At 36.9% G+C, this 16936-nt stretch overlaps 1 protein-coding gene across 8 annotated transcripts in view; it reads left to right on the top strand.

The window, feature by feature from the left end:
* Positions 1-16508, top strand: part of AFAP1 (actin filament associated protein 1) — a 59335-nt gene extending 42827 nt beyond the window's left edge. For 3 of the 8 annotated variants that reach the window (XM_034411724.3, XM_034411725.3, XM_087891270.1), the window contains 7 exons: positions 2362-2497; positions 5788-6045; positions 8495-8609; positions 10132-10296; positions 11153-11343; positions 12515-12676; positions 15555-16508. In XM_034411724.3, coding sequence (XP_034267615.1) covers positions 2362-2497; positions 5788-6045; positions 8495-8609; positions 10132-10296; positions 11153-11343; positions 12515-12676; positions 15555-15581 — 1054 coding nt within the window. In that variant the 3' untranslated portion in view covers positions 15582-16508. Of the gene's footprint in view, positions 1-2361; positions 2498-5787; positions 6046-8494; positions 8610-10131; positions 10297-10635; positions 10716-11152; positions 11344-12514; positions 12677-15554 lie in introns of those variants that run through there. The other 5 variants (XM_034411729.2, XM_087891269.1, XM_034411726.3 and 2 more) reach the window with 4 other exon arrangements.
* Positions 16509-16936: the final 428 nt, after the last annotated feature.

Raw genomic sequence — 16936 nt, 5'->3', positions numbered from 1 at the left:
TTCATCAATTCCTTCATGATCATAGTTGGGGATAATCAAATTTAAAATCTAGTAACATCTGGAGAACTAGATTCTTCATACATACATATTTCTGCTGGTTTGATCTGTGCTTGGAATGAAACGGTGTTGTTTTAATCTGGGCAGATGTGACTCAGAATGGGGTGGGGAAGAAGAAGGGAAAAAGTGAAAGACAATAGTAGCCAAGGGGAGACAGGGAAGCCTCTGATGTCAGAACTACTTCATTTTTTTTTAATTCAAAATATAATCTTAATAATATGGGCATGTAGGAAATAGATAAGATGTTTAGTTTGTAACCTGCAGCAAAGCATGGCACTCTGGAAGACCTTATGGACCAACCACAAGTTCTACAAAAGCGAAACCTGTAATGCTTTGACTTTTCTGTAGTTTGGATAACACAAGATCTGTACAAGGACAAGACTGGAGCATGTTCCATCTCTTAGCCACACCACAGCAAGTCCCAGCATGGCATATCTATGGGAATCCTAATCCATTTCCCTTGGTTTCCCTTCCTTGCCTCCCTGCCTCTCCTTGCAGTGGCAGTTCCAACAGTATTGGTTGCCATTGTGAAGCAAGGAGTGCAAAGGCTATTAAGGGAGAATTTCACAAGACTGCAATTTCTGATTTCCTGCTGGCTTCGCCATTGACTTTGCTTATGGGAAATGGCAGGGAATGTTGGAAATCGTGCTCAGGTAACTGCAGCTCGCTGTGACTTTAAAATTGCAAGCTGGGTGCTAAATGCTCGGATTACAATCCCATGACCATAGGAACACTGATGGCTGGAATTCCAAGGGCTAGTGGTAACTGTCACTTGTTTAGCGCTATTGTAAGTATGAATAGTTGCTGGATGAATGGTTATAACTCGATGACTACCTGTAGTTCTGCTGCAAGCAGAGAAAGAAATTAATTGCAACAATAGGACTGACATTAACATATGCAGAGGACATGGAGAATTTAAGATTCTGTGATCAAGGGTGCTTCTTGATTTACCTCTGTCATACCATCTTTCTTTCTAATGGCAGATGAGCTATGATAATGGAGATTTTTTTTTTAGTACAGATGGAACTTTCCCATAAAACTCACTCCCATGGTGTTGTTTCCCTAATCAGTCCGTCAACTTTATAATGAGTTTGTCTAATCAATTGTTTCAAGGCTGAAGCCCTTCAATAACTTATGGCCCATTTAAATTCCCATTATGTTTTCCCAGTTTGTTAAGAGAGGTTGTGTTGGAAACTACAGAAGGTAATAATCTTTCAGTAGTAGTTTTTCAAGAAATATAATGGTATACAATATAAGAAAATGCATTGTTATATTTAGTAGCTCAGGAAAACGAAAAACTAGATTCAAAAACAAATACTGCATTTCTCTTAGGATTGTATTACATAAATAATTGGATTTGGTTATCAGTGCCAAAATAACATTTTGGAAATGTGCCTTCAAAATACAATGCTTCTGAAAGTTTAGTTTTCAAATCTTTACATAGAACTTAATAATAGTTCATAATAGTTATTTATTGTATTCAACTGGTAATTCTTACATTTTTTTGAACAATGTGATTTGCCCAAGGCAGCACTAAATGAAAATTTAAAATATGGATACTGAGGGAAGGGCAGTCTTCCTAAAAGAAAACATAACTGGATTTAAACTTGTTTATCTTTCTTACCACAGATAGAAACAGGCAATGCCAGTCCTAAAACATTACAAAATCCCTCAAGAATAAGGAAAACGTTTAAAGTCTCCTCTGCCAGACTTCTCTTTTTTCTTTTGCCAAATTCAAGCTATATATCTTCTTTTCTTCTGAGCAAAAAGCTAAAGCCTGACTTTTATGCTGTCTCAGACTAATCACACAAAGCTCTTGGCTCCAGGAAAAGATTGCTTGTGTAAAATCAAAGGGAGTCTGTGCATTACTGTGCTTTATTACTGTAATTGTCCCATCTCCTATGCTGTGTAGTTCGTCTCTCTTTGCAGTTATACATTGTGATTAGAAAACTTAAAGCCATTTCCTGATAGCACTCGAAGGAACAGATTCATTTCCATAACTACAGGTTCCTTCCTGAGAAGTTTTTCTATTGAGTAAACCTAAATCCTCAGATTTGTCCTTTAAATCAATTGTCTGTCTTTTGATTTAACAATTTATGCCCCTCCTCACATACAAGTAAATAAAAATTGAAGCTTTCTCACAACTTCAGGCTGTAGTGCCATTCAGCATGTATTCTAGAAGAAATCCCTTAAGAGACAGAGACTTGTAAAACAATTTATGGAAAAGTGTATTTACTTTATGGAAAGACATGTACTTTCAAAGTGAGCTCATTATTTGTTGTCCTGCTTGTTTTTATATTTCAGTTTTATGAACAGACGGGTTCTTTCTACTAATCCTTACAGAGGAAATGCTGCTAATGGCTATGCGTGTCCCAGTGGAATGGCACTTCATTATGATGATGTTCCTTGCATAAATGGATCAGTAAGAATTGATTTTTGTGTAGGTCAAATAATTTATATCTGTTGAACCTTCATAATTTTTTCATTATCACAAGGATATTATCACAAGGTTTTGTTGTGTCTCAACCAGAGAAGTGGGTGAAATTAGTTCAATATATCTGCATGTGTATGCCAGCACAAATATGTCTCCTTCTTGATTCATTAAGTTAAACCTAAACATAATATAACTCTCTGGAGAAAAATAAAAGCAAGGGTTTGACTAAGCATGTTCTATGGCTAAAATATGGGTGGGGGAGTAAGGGAAAATGTTCATGGATTTCCTTCATGCACTTTTTATCCTATATCTCCTAGCCATATACAGGTAGACCTCATTTAATGACTACCCTGTTTAGTTACAATGACGCTGAAAAAGTAACTTCAGAACCAGTTGTTGCATTTACAACTGTCACTGTATCCTGTGATCACATGAACTCCATTTGCATGCTTTAAAACCAGCAGACTCAACGGAGAAGCTGGCAGAAAAATCTCCAGTCATGATCACATGATGTCTCACCTAATGATCCAACAGTCACTTGCTTAATGACTGCAATAGATGTAAAATGATAAGCTGTTGCAGTCACATGATGCTTCACTTAGCAACTGTACCACTGAGACAGAGTTGATGGTCCCCCACTAAATCACTCAACCAATCAGAGTTGGTTTAGTGATTTAGTAGTCACTAAATGAGGATGACCTCTAATCACAAATATTTCAAAAATTGGAATGACTGGGATAGATTTTTATGCATATTGGCATGAGATCATGCCTTACTTTAATTCAGTAGTTCTTCTGTTATAGAATTACGTTGTAGTTTTCCCAGCTGAATGCCTTTCAAACATGCTCCCGACTATCCAGTGATCATTCCAATGGAAGAATTCTGAATGATTTATGGTTCACCATATCTAGAGTAAATCTGTTTGGGAAAGGCTAGTATAAAGGTTTAGGAAGATAGTTTAGGAGAAGTTGATTGACTATGATTGCTCATGTGTATCCTATAAGTGTAACTTTACCATATGATAGTTTCCTCTTTCTAATATAATTACATTTCTTACAGTACTTATCCATCCATCTTTAGGAGACAGTCAAAATCTTAACTCTGTATTTTATACAGCTCACAGTATACAATATTTTATATATTCTCAGATAATTCTTGACAAAGTAGACAAATGTTACTAACACATTAATCATTCTGATACATTTTTTTTTTTTTTAATTTGATTTATATGCCGCCCTTCTCCGAAGACTCAGGGCGGCTTACAATGTGCTCAGCAATAGCCTTCATCCTTTTGTATATTTATACAAAGTCAGCTTATTGCCCCCACAAACTGGGTCCTCATTTCACCTACCTTAGAAAGGATGGAAGGCTGAGTCAACCTTGAGCCTTGGCGAGATTCGAACCCTGCAGTAATTGCAGGCAGCTGGTCTTAAGCAGCTTAATAACAGGGTGCCTTAAACCCTAGTACTACCAAGGCTCTTATTCTTGACACAAGAATAAGAAGTTCTCCAGCAACATGACTTGTGGGGCTATGCGTATTTACTTCTTGATTTCTTTGCTTGCATTTCTTTGCTTGCATCCTTCTGTTAGGCAATTCCCTGTAGTTATGGTTTCTTGGTTTCTAAATCTCTTTTTATTGTGATATCCAAATAAGGGTCCCAAGATTTAAAAATTGGTTATGAACCAGTATAAGAACCTAGTTTGAAACTCTAATTTGTAGGAACTTCTTAAATCAAAATGATAAAAATTAAACCAAGGAATCAAAAGACTGCTTTGCAGCAAGACATGTTAAAAAAGAGGGATGCTCTATCAAAAGTTTTATATGGGAAAGGCCAAAATTTGCCTCTTGTTAATTTGTAGTTTCAAATTAATAGTCAGATGGTTGGCATATGATATTGAAACTTATCTTATAGACTATAAGAGAGACAACATAAGGATATTGAATGGCATTATTCCTAACTGTTCTTTTCAGCAGTGTGCTTAGAAATCTTAACTTTGGAATTTGCAAGATTTCCATTTTGATATAATTACTGTAAAATAAAAGCAAATTTTAGAATAAAAATACAGTGGTACCTCAGTACTCTGTTAACTGATTCTGGGAGATGCAATGAGTACTAAAAATGATGAGAACGAAACAAACCATGGGACTTACCGTGTGACTCTTTGTTTTGGCTGGGAAGAACTTCCTAAGTGTCCCTTTTCCTATGCCAGTGACCTTCCCAGCATGGCCGACTTCTTGTCCACTCTTTGCAGTTGTTGCCTGCTTACTTTTGAGCAACCTTCCTACCATAGCCAATTTCCTGCCTATTCTCCATGGATGTTCCCCTCTTCCTATTGCAGTGCATCAAGTACCAAACAAATGATGAATAACACAATAACATTTTCAGCCGTGACCAGGGGGGCATTTGCCCAGATTCGCCTGGTGCGCCAGTTGCGCCCATATTTGGACCGTGATGCCCTATGCACAGTCACTCATGCATTAGTCACCTCCCGGATTGACTACTGCAATTCTCTCTACCTGGGGCTGCCCTTGAAGACCACTCGGAGGCTTCAGCTGGTGCAGAATGCGGCCGCACAGGTTGTAATGGGAGGATCCCGATACTCCCATGTTACCCCTCTCCTGCGCGACTTGCATTCGTTGCCAGTTGCCCTCCGGGTGAAATTCAAGGTGCTGGTGTTAACCTATAAAGCCCTTCATGGCTTAGGCCCAGGATATCTGTTGGACCACCTGCATCCAGCATCGACTTCCCATGCCCGGTGTGTTCCCACAGAGAGAGCCTACTCAGGGTGCCGTCGGCTAGACAATGTCAGCTGGCGACCCCCAGGGGTAGAGCCTTCTCTGTGGCCACGCCCACCCTTTGGAATCAACTTCTCGTGGGTCTTCGGCTGGCCCCCGACCTTCATACCTTCCGCCATGAGCTTAAGACCTGGCTGTTTAAACGCCCTAGCCAGGACTGATGGGGTCTACTGTTTTAAATTGGTTTTTAGTCTGTTTTAATTTGTATTTATTGGGATTGTTTCGTTGATGTGAGCCGCCCTGAGTCCTTTGGAGAGAGGGTGACATATAAATCCAATAAATAATAATAATAATAATTTTCGCATCAAAATGCATCGCATACCAAATTTGACGAGGTTTGAAGCAGTCAAGTATCAAAGTACTACTGTATAGAACCAGTAGGGAAGGAACTCTTGCTGAGGGTTGGAGGAGTTTTCTTAATTTCTCAATTAACTTTCAAATTATTTCATTTTTTTCAATGCATAAAGTTATTCTAATTTACTAAGTATGTGTATTGCAGTGGGAACCAGAAGATGGCTTTCCTACATCTTCTAGCAAAAACACAGGAGAAGATGGGCTTTATGATAACATGGGCGTGTATGATAATTTGCCATCCCCGAAAATTTTTGCACGTTGTCCACCAGCAGAGCGAAAAGCCAATAGGTTATCTACTGACAAACTCTCATCTAACCATTATAAACAACCTATCTCATCCAATCTGTCTTCTGCTCAGTCTGTCACTAATACCTCTGCTGTGGGGAAGGGATCTGTTGCACAGGTACTAAAATGCTTAATTCTTTTAATCATATTTCTGTTCTTGCTTTTGTGTACTGATCGTTAAATGCTTACAATTAAGGTAAAGGTAAAGGTTCCCCTCGCACATATGTGCTAGTCATTCCCGACTCTGGGGGGCAGTGCTCATCTCCTTTTCAAAGCCAAAGAGCCAGCAATGTCTGAAGACGTCTCCATGGTCATGTAGCCGGCATGACTAAATGCCAACATGGAACACTGTTACCTTCCCACCAAAGGTGGTCCCTATTTTTCTACTTGCATTTTTTATGTGCTTTCAAACTGCTAGGTTGGCAGAAGCTGGGACAAGTAACGGAAGCTCACCCTGTTACACGGCACTAGGGATTCAAACTGCTGAACTGCCAACCTTTCGATCGACATGCTCAGCATCTTAGCCACTGAGCCACCGCATCCCTAAATGCTTACAGTTAATTAAAGCTAAATAATATAATCTCATATAAATTGTTTAGAAACACTGGCTATGAGAATAACATCTTAGAAACCTATGCATTTTTCTTTTTAAAATTCTTAGCTTAATTTAGCTTGCTCCAACCTGACCAAACTAACACTACAACTCGGGACTCCCAACTATCCTTGAAGATTCTGGAAATTCCACCTGTAACATTTTTGAAAGAAATCAATTTAAATAAAACTCTCTTGGATTTTACACAGAGCAAATTTCAGAGGATACATATTAGCGATATCATTGCTTCAACAGCTGAAATTAAGTCCTTGGTAATGGTCAATTTCACAGCCTACAACAGCCTGTACTTTTCTGTACTATCTGTGTGCAGTTATGTGTGAGTAGTTGAATATACTGTACTGCAGTTAGTACGTTGAATATGGATCATTATTGTGGCTTGGGTAATTCCTACTGTTCTGTGTTATGCAGATGGTTCTGCTTCATTCTAAAAGAAACAAATTGACTTACTTGAGTACAAAATTGTTTCAAATAGATATGCTTCATTCAATTTTGTGTTCACTTTCAAATCTTTGGGGATGTGATCTTTCCAAAGCTTAAAACATTCTGCAAACTTATTTCACATTTGGAAATATTAGAGAGAGGATGCAGTTTCCATACGTAATGGGAGGATGGGAGACGTTTTTGACAAGTTGGCCATATACTTGTGCCCTGTTATAGTCTTAGGTTTTACAGCTTTTTCATTTGAGGAGTGGAACAGTCATTCCTCTGCAGTCAGTGACCATTATACTGTATGTTGTATATTTAGAAAACCAATTTGAAATTTGCCTAAAAGATTTGTTCTAAGAATCAGAAGATCTGCTAAAATTTAAAATTATAGTGAAATGAGTTGCTGCAGGAATCTTTTTTTATAAGTTCATTTTATTATATGCCTGCAAAATAATGATTGTTGCTTGTTTCAAAAGAGTGTTTTTTTTATTGAAATGAGTAATTGAAGATTCTGAAAAATCAGATGAACACACGTATTGCCTCCTTCAATAATTTTAATCACAAAAACTAATGTTATTCTGAGGCAAAATAATATAAAAATAAATCAAACATTCCTTTCCATGTTTGAATCATAAACAAACAACTTGTAAATAATAAATCCAAATAATGTAACATTTAGAACTTCTAAATGTTGAAGTTCTGCTCTTGTCAAATTAAAAACAGATGTCTTTTCACTCTTTGCAAAATGTTCCATTGTCCAAGTCATTACAACTTGTTTCTGAACATTCTGCAGCTCTAATAAAGGCTGATGTTAATTTAAGATTTTATTGTCAGTTCATTTCCTAGCCACTTAGAGATTTCCTAGAGATTGGCCTAAGTTTTCTGAAGCTTCTGGGCACATCTTTCAGTGATTATTTTGTGAAGTGGCCCTTTCTCAAACATTTGTTTTAATTTTATGTTGTCTCATCTCTTCTATAACAGATAGTCCTCAACTTATGACCACAATTAAGCTCAAAATTTCTGTTGCTAAATGAAACATTTGTTAAGTGAATTTTACGACCTTTCCTGCCACAGTTGTTAAGTGAATCACTGTGGTTATTAAGTTAATAACATGATTGTTAAGTGAATCTGGCTTCCCCATTGAATTTGCTTGTAAGAAGGTTGCAAAAGGTGATCACATGACCTGGGATAGTGCAACCGTCATAACTATGAGTCAGTTGCCAAGTGTCCGAATTTTTATTAATGACCACGAGAATGCTGCAACAGTCATAAGTCTGAAAAGCGGTCATAAGTCACTTTTTCCACTGCTGTTCCAACTTTGAACAGTCACTAAATGAACTGTTGTAAGTTGAGGACTTCCCGTATTTTCAAAAAGCACAGTGGATGCCTTTGGTTGCTTCAGAAGCATGGTTTTCTGACTACCTCGATTTTAAACTTTTAACCAAAATTTGCCTCTTTTTGTTCCCATTTATGTAAAACAACTGTACTTAATGTTTAGCAATAAATGCATTCTTGATTTTCCTTACAGTTTAAAGGAAAGAAAATGCCAGTAGCTGCAAATGGGATTTCAGGAAAAGGGAGAACATTAAGCAATTCACCAAAAAAATCAGAATTTGCTTCAAATGTGAAACGTAGCAGCTCTAGTGAGTATTCTTTATTTCTTCCGGCTTTGAAATATCTTATTCTTTTAAACTGTCTGAAATTATTAGGTAAAATAATTCTTTGTGCATGATAGATAAGTATTTATCTACTGTGTTTATTTATTTATCTATTATCCATGCATCTGTCTATTGTCCATGAGATAAATGACTCCTCACACAGAAATTTCATTTCCAAAACCAAGGTCATTCATCACGATCATCTAAGTGGTAGATTCAAATTGATAGATTATAAGCAATTTCTGAAGAACTGTATTCAGTCTTCTTCTTGTCTTCTATTTCTACTTTGCTTAATACATAGTCACTTTTGCTACTCTATTATTATAATTTATTTTAGAAATAAAAGAAAATATAAATTTGGACCACATTTGCACCATATGCCTAAACTATATGGGTTTCTCCATGTAAATCATGGTTTTCAAGGAAGCAGTCAGTATTCAGTTTGTACAAGACCAAATGATTGGTTCTTTTTGCAGCCTCTGATACTCTCCAAATCTGTAATTCAACAGTGTCTATATTTTTTCACTATTTTACAATGACCAGTTTTCATGGTTGTTCTGCTCCCAGTTGTCATAAAAATGCCCTTATCTTTCTTTTTTCATGAACAAGTTTTTTATTATCTTACTCTCTTATTTACTTTTCTAGCATAATATGGGCAGAACAAATAGAAAATTTGAGTTAAATTCTTCCTTTTTCAACACTACTCTTTAAAGCTTTGGAATTTTTGAATACTTTTTCTGTGTAATTTGGCTGGTATGGTTGCTACCATTATCTTGATAATTGCTCAGGTGCAGCAGGTGCTGTATAAGACATACTTTTAGCTATTTGAAGAAGTTTTTGTTTGAATTAAAGCTGGAGTGATTGAAGATGTAACAGCAACCATAGGGGTAGAGGTGTCAACTCTGCCATCTTCGGCGGGGCACCTCACTAACAGCTGCCATTAAATGTTAGTGGGGAGGGGAAGAAGAGCAAATGGGCAATCAACATGTTAGGTTAGAGATGGGACTTAGGGAGGGGGGATGACAATTTGACAGAGACCAGAGATGCATGAAACCAGCCTTTGCCAGTCTTTAAGGCCACAAACCTTGGGAAAACAACATGAATTGCTCCAAACATCTGAGCAGTTCCCAAAACATCTATGCGGCTCGCCATTGGCTGAAGACAAATTGGTCAGGGGAGAGGGCCATGATGAAGGGGAAAAGTTTCTAACTTTTGGCGCAGAAACTTTAGTTCTAGCCTGCTTTTACTTCAGCCACTATCCCTTAGAAAAAGAACTTTTCACTTCAGCCAAATGGAGTCGAAGGTATTTCTTTCCTAAGGAATCTGACTGTGGCAGGTCTGACAAGAGGTATGTTGTCAAATACAGAGTAATAGTAAAACAAATCTTTGTTAAAACATTTGATTGTAAGTGGACATACAAGTAAATGGGATGCCTAGATTTGGATTAGTCTTTCATTCTGACATAAGTTTCCTAGTTCAGATATCTTATAATTAAACTTTTGTGTAGATGCAGATCAATACAAGTATGGAAAGAATCGTGTTGAAGCAGATGCAAAGAGATTACAAACAAAAGAGGAGGAACTATTAAAGAAAAAAGAAATCCTGAGGAATCACTTGGCTCAGTTACGAAAGGAAAGGAAAGACCTCCGGGCAGCTCTTGAAATGAATCCTGGTATGCTAGGCACTTTTTGTTTATAATCAAAGTATCAGGAAATAATGTCTCTAGCATCAGAAGTAGCTTTTATTATTATTTTTCTATGAAAAGATACAAGCTTAGAAACAGAGTAGTTATACAGAGGAAGTCCCCTCTTGCTTATAACTTAAGGGAATTTGCATTACAAAGGTGAGACCAATATATAAACTGCTACTCCATACCAAGTTTCTGCCCCTTTGTAATATTCAATTAAATTTGAGTATGCTGATGAGACATTGTGTTTCCATATTCTTTTCAGTGACAGCGAATGTTATGAAGAGGGTGGCAGAGATTCTTATTTGTTTCTTTGTTTTACAGCAGTTGTGTTATAGTTGTGTATATGATGTTACAGAAGAGGAGGCAACTGTTCTAGCATTAAGGTGCCACTTTCAAGGTAGTTCTGTGTTATAGATAGCATTTTTATACTATTTTATTTGCCAGGCTGGATCATTTAAATGAAGTTAAATGCTAAAGACTAGTTTATACTGTTGAATAACCATAGCACTAGATATAACTTACTTTGGCAATAATTTGCTGATGCAGTCTTAATTATTGTCCTTTAATTATAGAATATTTCATCCAACCAGAGTGATATTGAGGTGGGTGGCTATAACAATTGAAATTAAAAGTAAAAAAAGCAAACAAACACACTTGGCTATGTTAATGTAGCTGATCAGATTATAGTAACTTGTATTTGATGAATGATGATGACTCACTTCTGAAGCTGCCTGCTGTGAAGTGTCTTCACTTTCCAACTTCTCAGCCCTTGGTTTAAGAACAGTGTGTAACAATTTTATCACAGCCTCAAAGATCATTTCTCTCCTCTGGATTTCAGGCAGGAAATCCCTACTAATTCTTGAAGATAAATTAAAGAAGTTGGAAGAAGAGTGTAAGTTGAAAGAGTCTGAGCGTGTGTCTCTGGAACTAGAGTTGACAGAAGTGAAAGAGAATTTGAAAAAGGCTTTGGCTGGAGGCATCACACTAGGATTGGCAATTGAACCTAAATCACGGAGTTTAACTGCACAGGTATTTTAATTTAATTTAATTTAATTTAATTTAAACTTAAATAGATTCTACTGTAAAATATATTTTATAAATCATATAAATATTTTGCTATTTTTAAATAATTACTATCTGTCATGCTCTACATATGAGATTCAGCATCAACTCTGTCATTTGTTTGCACACTTTTGCTTGTTTGGATCTGTTACTACCTGGGAAATTATTATGCCATCTGAGGGTTACCTTGACCTTATGTAGCATATTGAGCACCACAGTTGACAAGATTGTATGAAAACATGGATGGAGATAAGACAAAATGTATTTTAAATATTAAACACATCTGAAATTCTGGAACTTCTAACTCAAACATGCACCCTGTTCGTAAACTTGCCTCTGTAGTTGAAGATTGGAAGGTAGTCAATGTAATTAATTTTTTAGAAGGAGTCACAGAGAGATCCAGAAAATTATAGGTCTGTCAGGTTAATGTCTCTTCTGAGGAAGATAGTAGAGACTGCTGTAAAGATAAAATTAGCAAACATTTGGAGACAAAGGCCTTGGTGAAGGACACCCAACATGGCTTCACTAAGGGAAGTTCCTATTTTAGCTAATCTACCCAAGTATTTGAGGGTATTGATAAGCATGTAAATAAGGGCAAACCAGTAAACATCAGCTGCTTAGTGTTTCAAAAAGTGTTTGATAAAGTCCAAAATCAAAGACTTCACAGTAAGCTTAACAGCCATGGGATAAAAAGACAGGTTCTCTTATGGGTAAGCAACCTGACAATAGCAAACAGAATTGTAACAAATTTACAGTAGGAATAAATGGGCATTGCTCACAATGGGATAAAATTATTGGGGTCCTCCTAGGACCAGTGCTTTTTATAAATGATCTGGAATCAGGCATGACTAGAATAGCCATTTTTGCTGATGAGAGATATACTGGTATATTTCTTGGTTACTCCTAGATTTCAAGTTATATGGCTCTGAAATTATTAACTCATTTAAAGGATTGCAGAGATTCCTGACTGTGTATCTGCCAATCTTACACTGTTATCTTGTTCTTTCAAACCAATCTTCACATTTGTCCAACAGGACAATATCTTCTACTCCAAGAGCCAGGATAGTTTAACTGCTGATATAACTATTGACACTTTTTGATAACTCTGGTTTCAAATTGTTTTCTATTTATTATTTAGTCCCCAGTTCTAAAGCATCAGACTCTGGAGAATTCACCCATCTCCAGTTGTGATACAAGTGATACAGAATGTTCTATGCCTGTGAATAGTGCAATTGTCCTGAAAAGACATTCCTCCTCAAGCACCTCTCCATGCCGAGGCCACGTGCTTCAGAAGGCAAAGGTGAGATTCACACAGTTGTTGCAGTTGTGCCGTCAGCCAAGCAGTGTCGACTGGCGGCCCCCAGGGGGAGGGCCTTCTCTGTGGGGGCACCCACTATCTGGAATGAGCTCCCCTCGGAGATACGGAGGATCCTGGATCTGCGCACTTTCCGCCGTGCTCTTAAGACCCTCCTATTCCAGCAAGCCGGCCTGGCCTAATTTTCTCCCCTTTCTTATTAATTTTTTAAACTGAAACTTTAATTTGTTTTAAATTATTGGGATTTTTAATTGTCTTGGGCTAAATTATTTAATTTGGTTTTAAATTGTTTCTAACTTTTGTATTTATGTATTTTATTCTGTGCCTGTTCACCGCCCTGAGTCCTTCGGGAGTAGGGCGGTATATAAATTTAATAAAACATAAACAAACAAACAAACAAACATATTCTCCTACTATTACTAAGTGGCTTGGTTTATTTATCCTTTCTCCATAGTAGAGAAGCCAGTTTGCTGTCTTGCTTCGATACTTTGATACAGATACTGTTGCTCAGGGGGAAAAAAAGCCTTTGGTAGCTATATTAACCTTTAAAAGTTTGTTCTTTTAGTTCAAGTGAGAGAAAAAATGTGGAAAAATCGTACTCCAGTTGCAATATGATTTTGTAAAAAAAAAAAAAAAAAAAAAAGATTTTTTTTTTGTATGTTTGCTTAGCTTTGCCATGAATATTATCAGAACATTGAGTCTTATATATAAAGAAAATCCACCAGAACAAATGACACTAAAGTCTGGTTCTTGCTTCATTATTTCATAAACAGATTCATCCAACTTACAGTATGTGAGGATAAAAATGTAATAATCCTCCTATTTCAATCAATTTGATAAAAGAACTGGGGCCATTTGTTCAACAATAAAAGCTTATTTGGGCCAGGCCTGCTTTACATAAACTTCATACATTAACTTCCCCCCTTATTGCAATAAAATCTTCCCACATAAGTAATCAAAAGAAATTTCTGAAAACGTGTAAAAAAGGCATTGAAAAGATGAAGAAAAATGTTCATGAAACTCTACACCTAAACTAGCGCCTACTCAGAAAAATAGTCTTGAAATAGAGAAGGTTTGGGACAATTATGTAGTTTCCAAAGTATGGCCTGTGCTGTCAAAATCACTACAAGAGTGCAGGGTGAAATTATTCAGGTGGTCACAAACAATCCCACAGTAAACAATATCCATATTTGCAAATATCTCTCACGTTAGCTAAATTCGATGTTCATGATTTTATCATAGCTTGTAGCTGAATTCAACATAGTTTCACGACCAAACTAACACTGCTGATCTACAGAGGGAAATGAGGAATGGGCCTCCAGAAGCCCCAAAATCTTGAGATAGGAGCAAATATTGCCCATAAATTGCCTACCCTTGATTTATATTAACTGCTTTATGAAGGAGAACAAGCAAGGTCTAGCAATTGGATCTGTGTGAGAATTACATCCTCCTACCAACCACCTATTGTGTTTGTCTGAAGCCAAGTCTCAAAGGAAGCTCTTAAACTTGTCAGATGCCCAAATACAGAATCACATTCTACTGGATTGCACTTTAGTTTTTACTTAGCAACTGCCTCATTAAGCAACCATTCAAAGTTACAATGGTGTTGAAAAAATTAATCTTAGTACCAAGATTTGCATTTATGATCTTTACAGCATCTCTCACTCACAAGATTACAATTATAATTAGTACATGTTGTCCTTGCCTGACTTGTTATTTTTCTTTCCCCACCCACTTGCAAAGGTGAGAGATTGGGAAGAATTATAAAAGAGTAAGCAGGCACACCATAGGAAATGCACATGGAAAAGAATGTGGTGGCATCAGCAGTCCTGAGCATGCTATAGAAATAGTCCAGTGTATTCCCCATAGTGTGCCTGCTTACTCTCGTTCTCCAATCTTTCCACACGGAGTAAGAGATGAATAAGGCACAAGAGAGATTGCCTTCAGAAACAGCTTTTTCTTCCCCTCCCCCTTTGCAGAGCACAAATTATTTCTGTAGGCAATCTCTCCTGGCTTGATCTAGCCCCCCCTCCTCACAGAATACTTTGAAAGGGAGGGGTTACAAGAGAATAAGCAGGGAGACGGTGGGGAATACACTAGACTGTTTGCATAGCACTCTCAGGGATACTGGCACCAGAGCATTGATTTTGATGTTTATTTCCCGTTGTGTGCCTGCTTACTCTCTTGTATTCCCTTCTTCTCCAATGAATGTAAATACAAACATTAATTCCTTTCCTTCTAATTATCCCCTGCTGGGGGGAATATTCCAAAGGGGTAGGAGTGGCTAGGAAGCAGACAAAAGCTGAAGGTGAAAAACTGATTACACCTGTCAGTTTTAAGCTGGCTATTCCAGCCCATAGCATAATGTGAAGATCCCAAAGGGCAATGGAAGTGGGAAGAGGGAAGCACACTTATAGTCATGTGATTTCCCAAGACCATTTCACTTAATGACAGCTCTGTTGGTCTCAGGTCCCAATTGTGATTGCTAAATCAGGACTACCTGCTTAACAGTTCTTTTCCATCTTAATAAGATGTTCATGTTTATCTTCTTCCTGATTCAACTCCTAGTTACAAGATTTTATTGAAATCATACATTATACAATTCATCATCATCTTCATTATTTTTTGAGTCAGTAAGATTCTGAGGCTCTACAATGGGGCATCCCAGCTTTGCTGGATGGCCATGCTGGCTGAGCAATTATGGTACTTGAAGCCCACACCCTTAGAAGTTGTGAAGGTTTGGAATTTCTTTCTGGAGCTGTCTTATTTTTTTAATCCAATTGGTGCATAATATTTGACTCAGCTGATATGAATATATGTGCACTTGTAATTATATTTACATTTTCTTTTTCATTCTTTCTAGGAGTGGGAAATGAAAAATGGAACATAAAGAAGTACAATTGCTATTAGAATTCTGTTTTGGGACTCTTGACTCAAGATGGACTAAGGAAGATTAATCTGCACAGGGGTATTAATGGGTTATCAGTTCTGATTAGTGAATGGTCAGTATGCTGAATGCATCTTAAAAGGGGGGCCTTCTTGAATGTGTCATTTCAAATGCAGTGATTATTTACTCACTTAAAATATGAAAGGAACAGTTTAAATGATTATGTAGATGGATCAGGTAAAACTAGCACTAGCAATTGTGTTGGATTGAAATGGAGATTGGCATGTTTCAGTACCCATTTGGAATAGTGTTAGATACATTTTAATTATTAGATATGAAATCCAATCTTGACTCCTTAAAACCTTGCTGTATGAATGTGAGGATTCACAGGCTTGTAATATTAATTCAAGGCTTATGAATTTTATACTAAAGAATGGAAAGCTGTAGTCTTTGCAGAAATTACACAACTGCTGTTTTCCATGGTGACTAGAGATCAGAGAAGGACTAAATTCTCAACTAGGAAGGGAGATTGGAGCAAATAGAAAGACATCTTCCAACCCCAAGTAATAATACTGGTCTATTTTAAACTTTTTTTAAAAAAATGTATTTATTTGCTAGCTTGTTTTGAAATGTTTTTACGGATTTTATTTTATTTTCAAAAATTAAATAGCAATGGGTGCCACTTTACAGATACAAAAAAGCTCCACAAATATAAAAGCTGATGTTTTGAAGCAACTTTATGAAAGAATCAGAATAGCAAATAAGCCATCATATTCTAAAACATTTCAAAACAAAAGATAAATTTGGATTAAAAAATCCAAAATACTACCCAAAAATATTTAAGTTTGTTAATTTTAAATTAAAAGTCCTTAAAATTGCTACTTACTTTCTCTAATAAAAGCAGCAATGAATGTTTCCCCAAAAAAGAAATGGCAGTGTTATTTCTAAAATCTGTTGTCTATTAAAAAGACAGAATATTGTAAGGCAACAATGTAAAATTTGTTTTAAAAAGACATTCTTTTCCTGCTGTAACTGTGGTTTAGGGCACGAATCTGAGTTGTGAGTTAGGAAGCGCCCAGCTGGGAAGCATTGGGGAACCCAGAGTGGCTCTGTGTCTTCGTTTCCAAACACCATTTTCAGCACAGGAACTCCACCATTGCAGACTTATTGAGATAGTATTTGTGAAGAACTTACAATGCTTGAGATAGTCTGTATATCTTTTCATTATTGTCTTTCCATCTTCAAAGAAAATGTAAAATGTCTCTTCAGGTAGAGTTCCACTATTCCCTTCTGTGCATATGGGCTGCTCCAAAATCATCTGGCATAAGATGCAATACAGCTGGACAGAGAAATCCTCC

This window comes from Pantherophis guttatus, chromosome 3 (assembly GCF_059756535.1).
Source record: "Pantherophis guttatus breed Tessera chromosome 3, ASM5975653v1, whole genome shotgun sequence".
In the NCBI taxonomy this organism is placed as follows: Eukaryota; Metazoa; Chordata; class Lepidosauria; order Squamata; family Colubridae; genus Pantherophis; species Pantherophis guttatus.
Note: the sequence above shows the minus strand (reverse complement) of the source record. Positions and strands in the feature narration are given on the sequence as shown.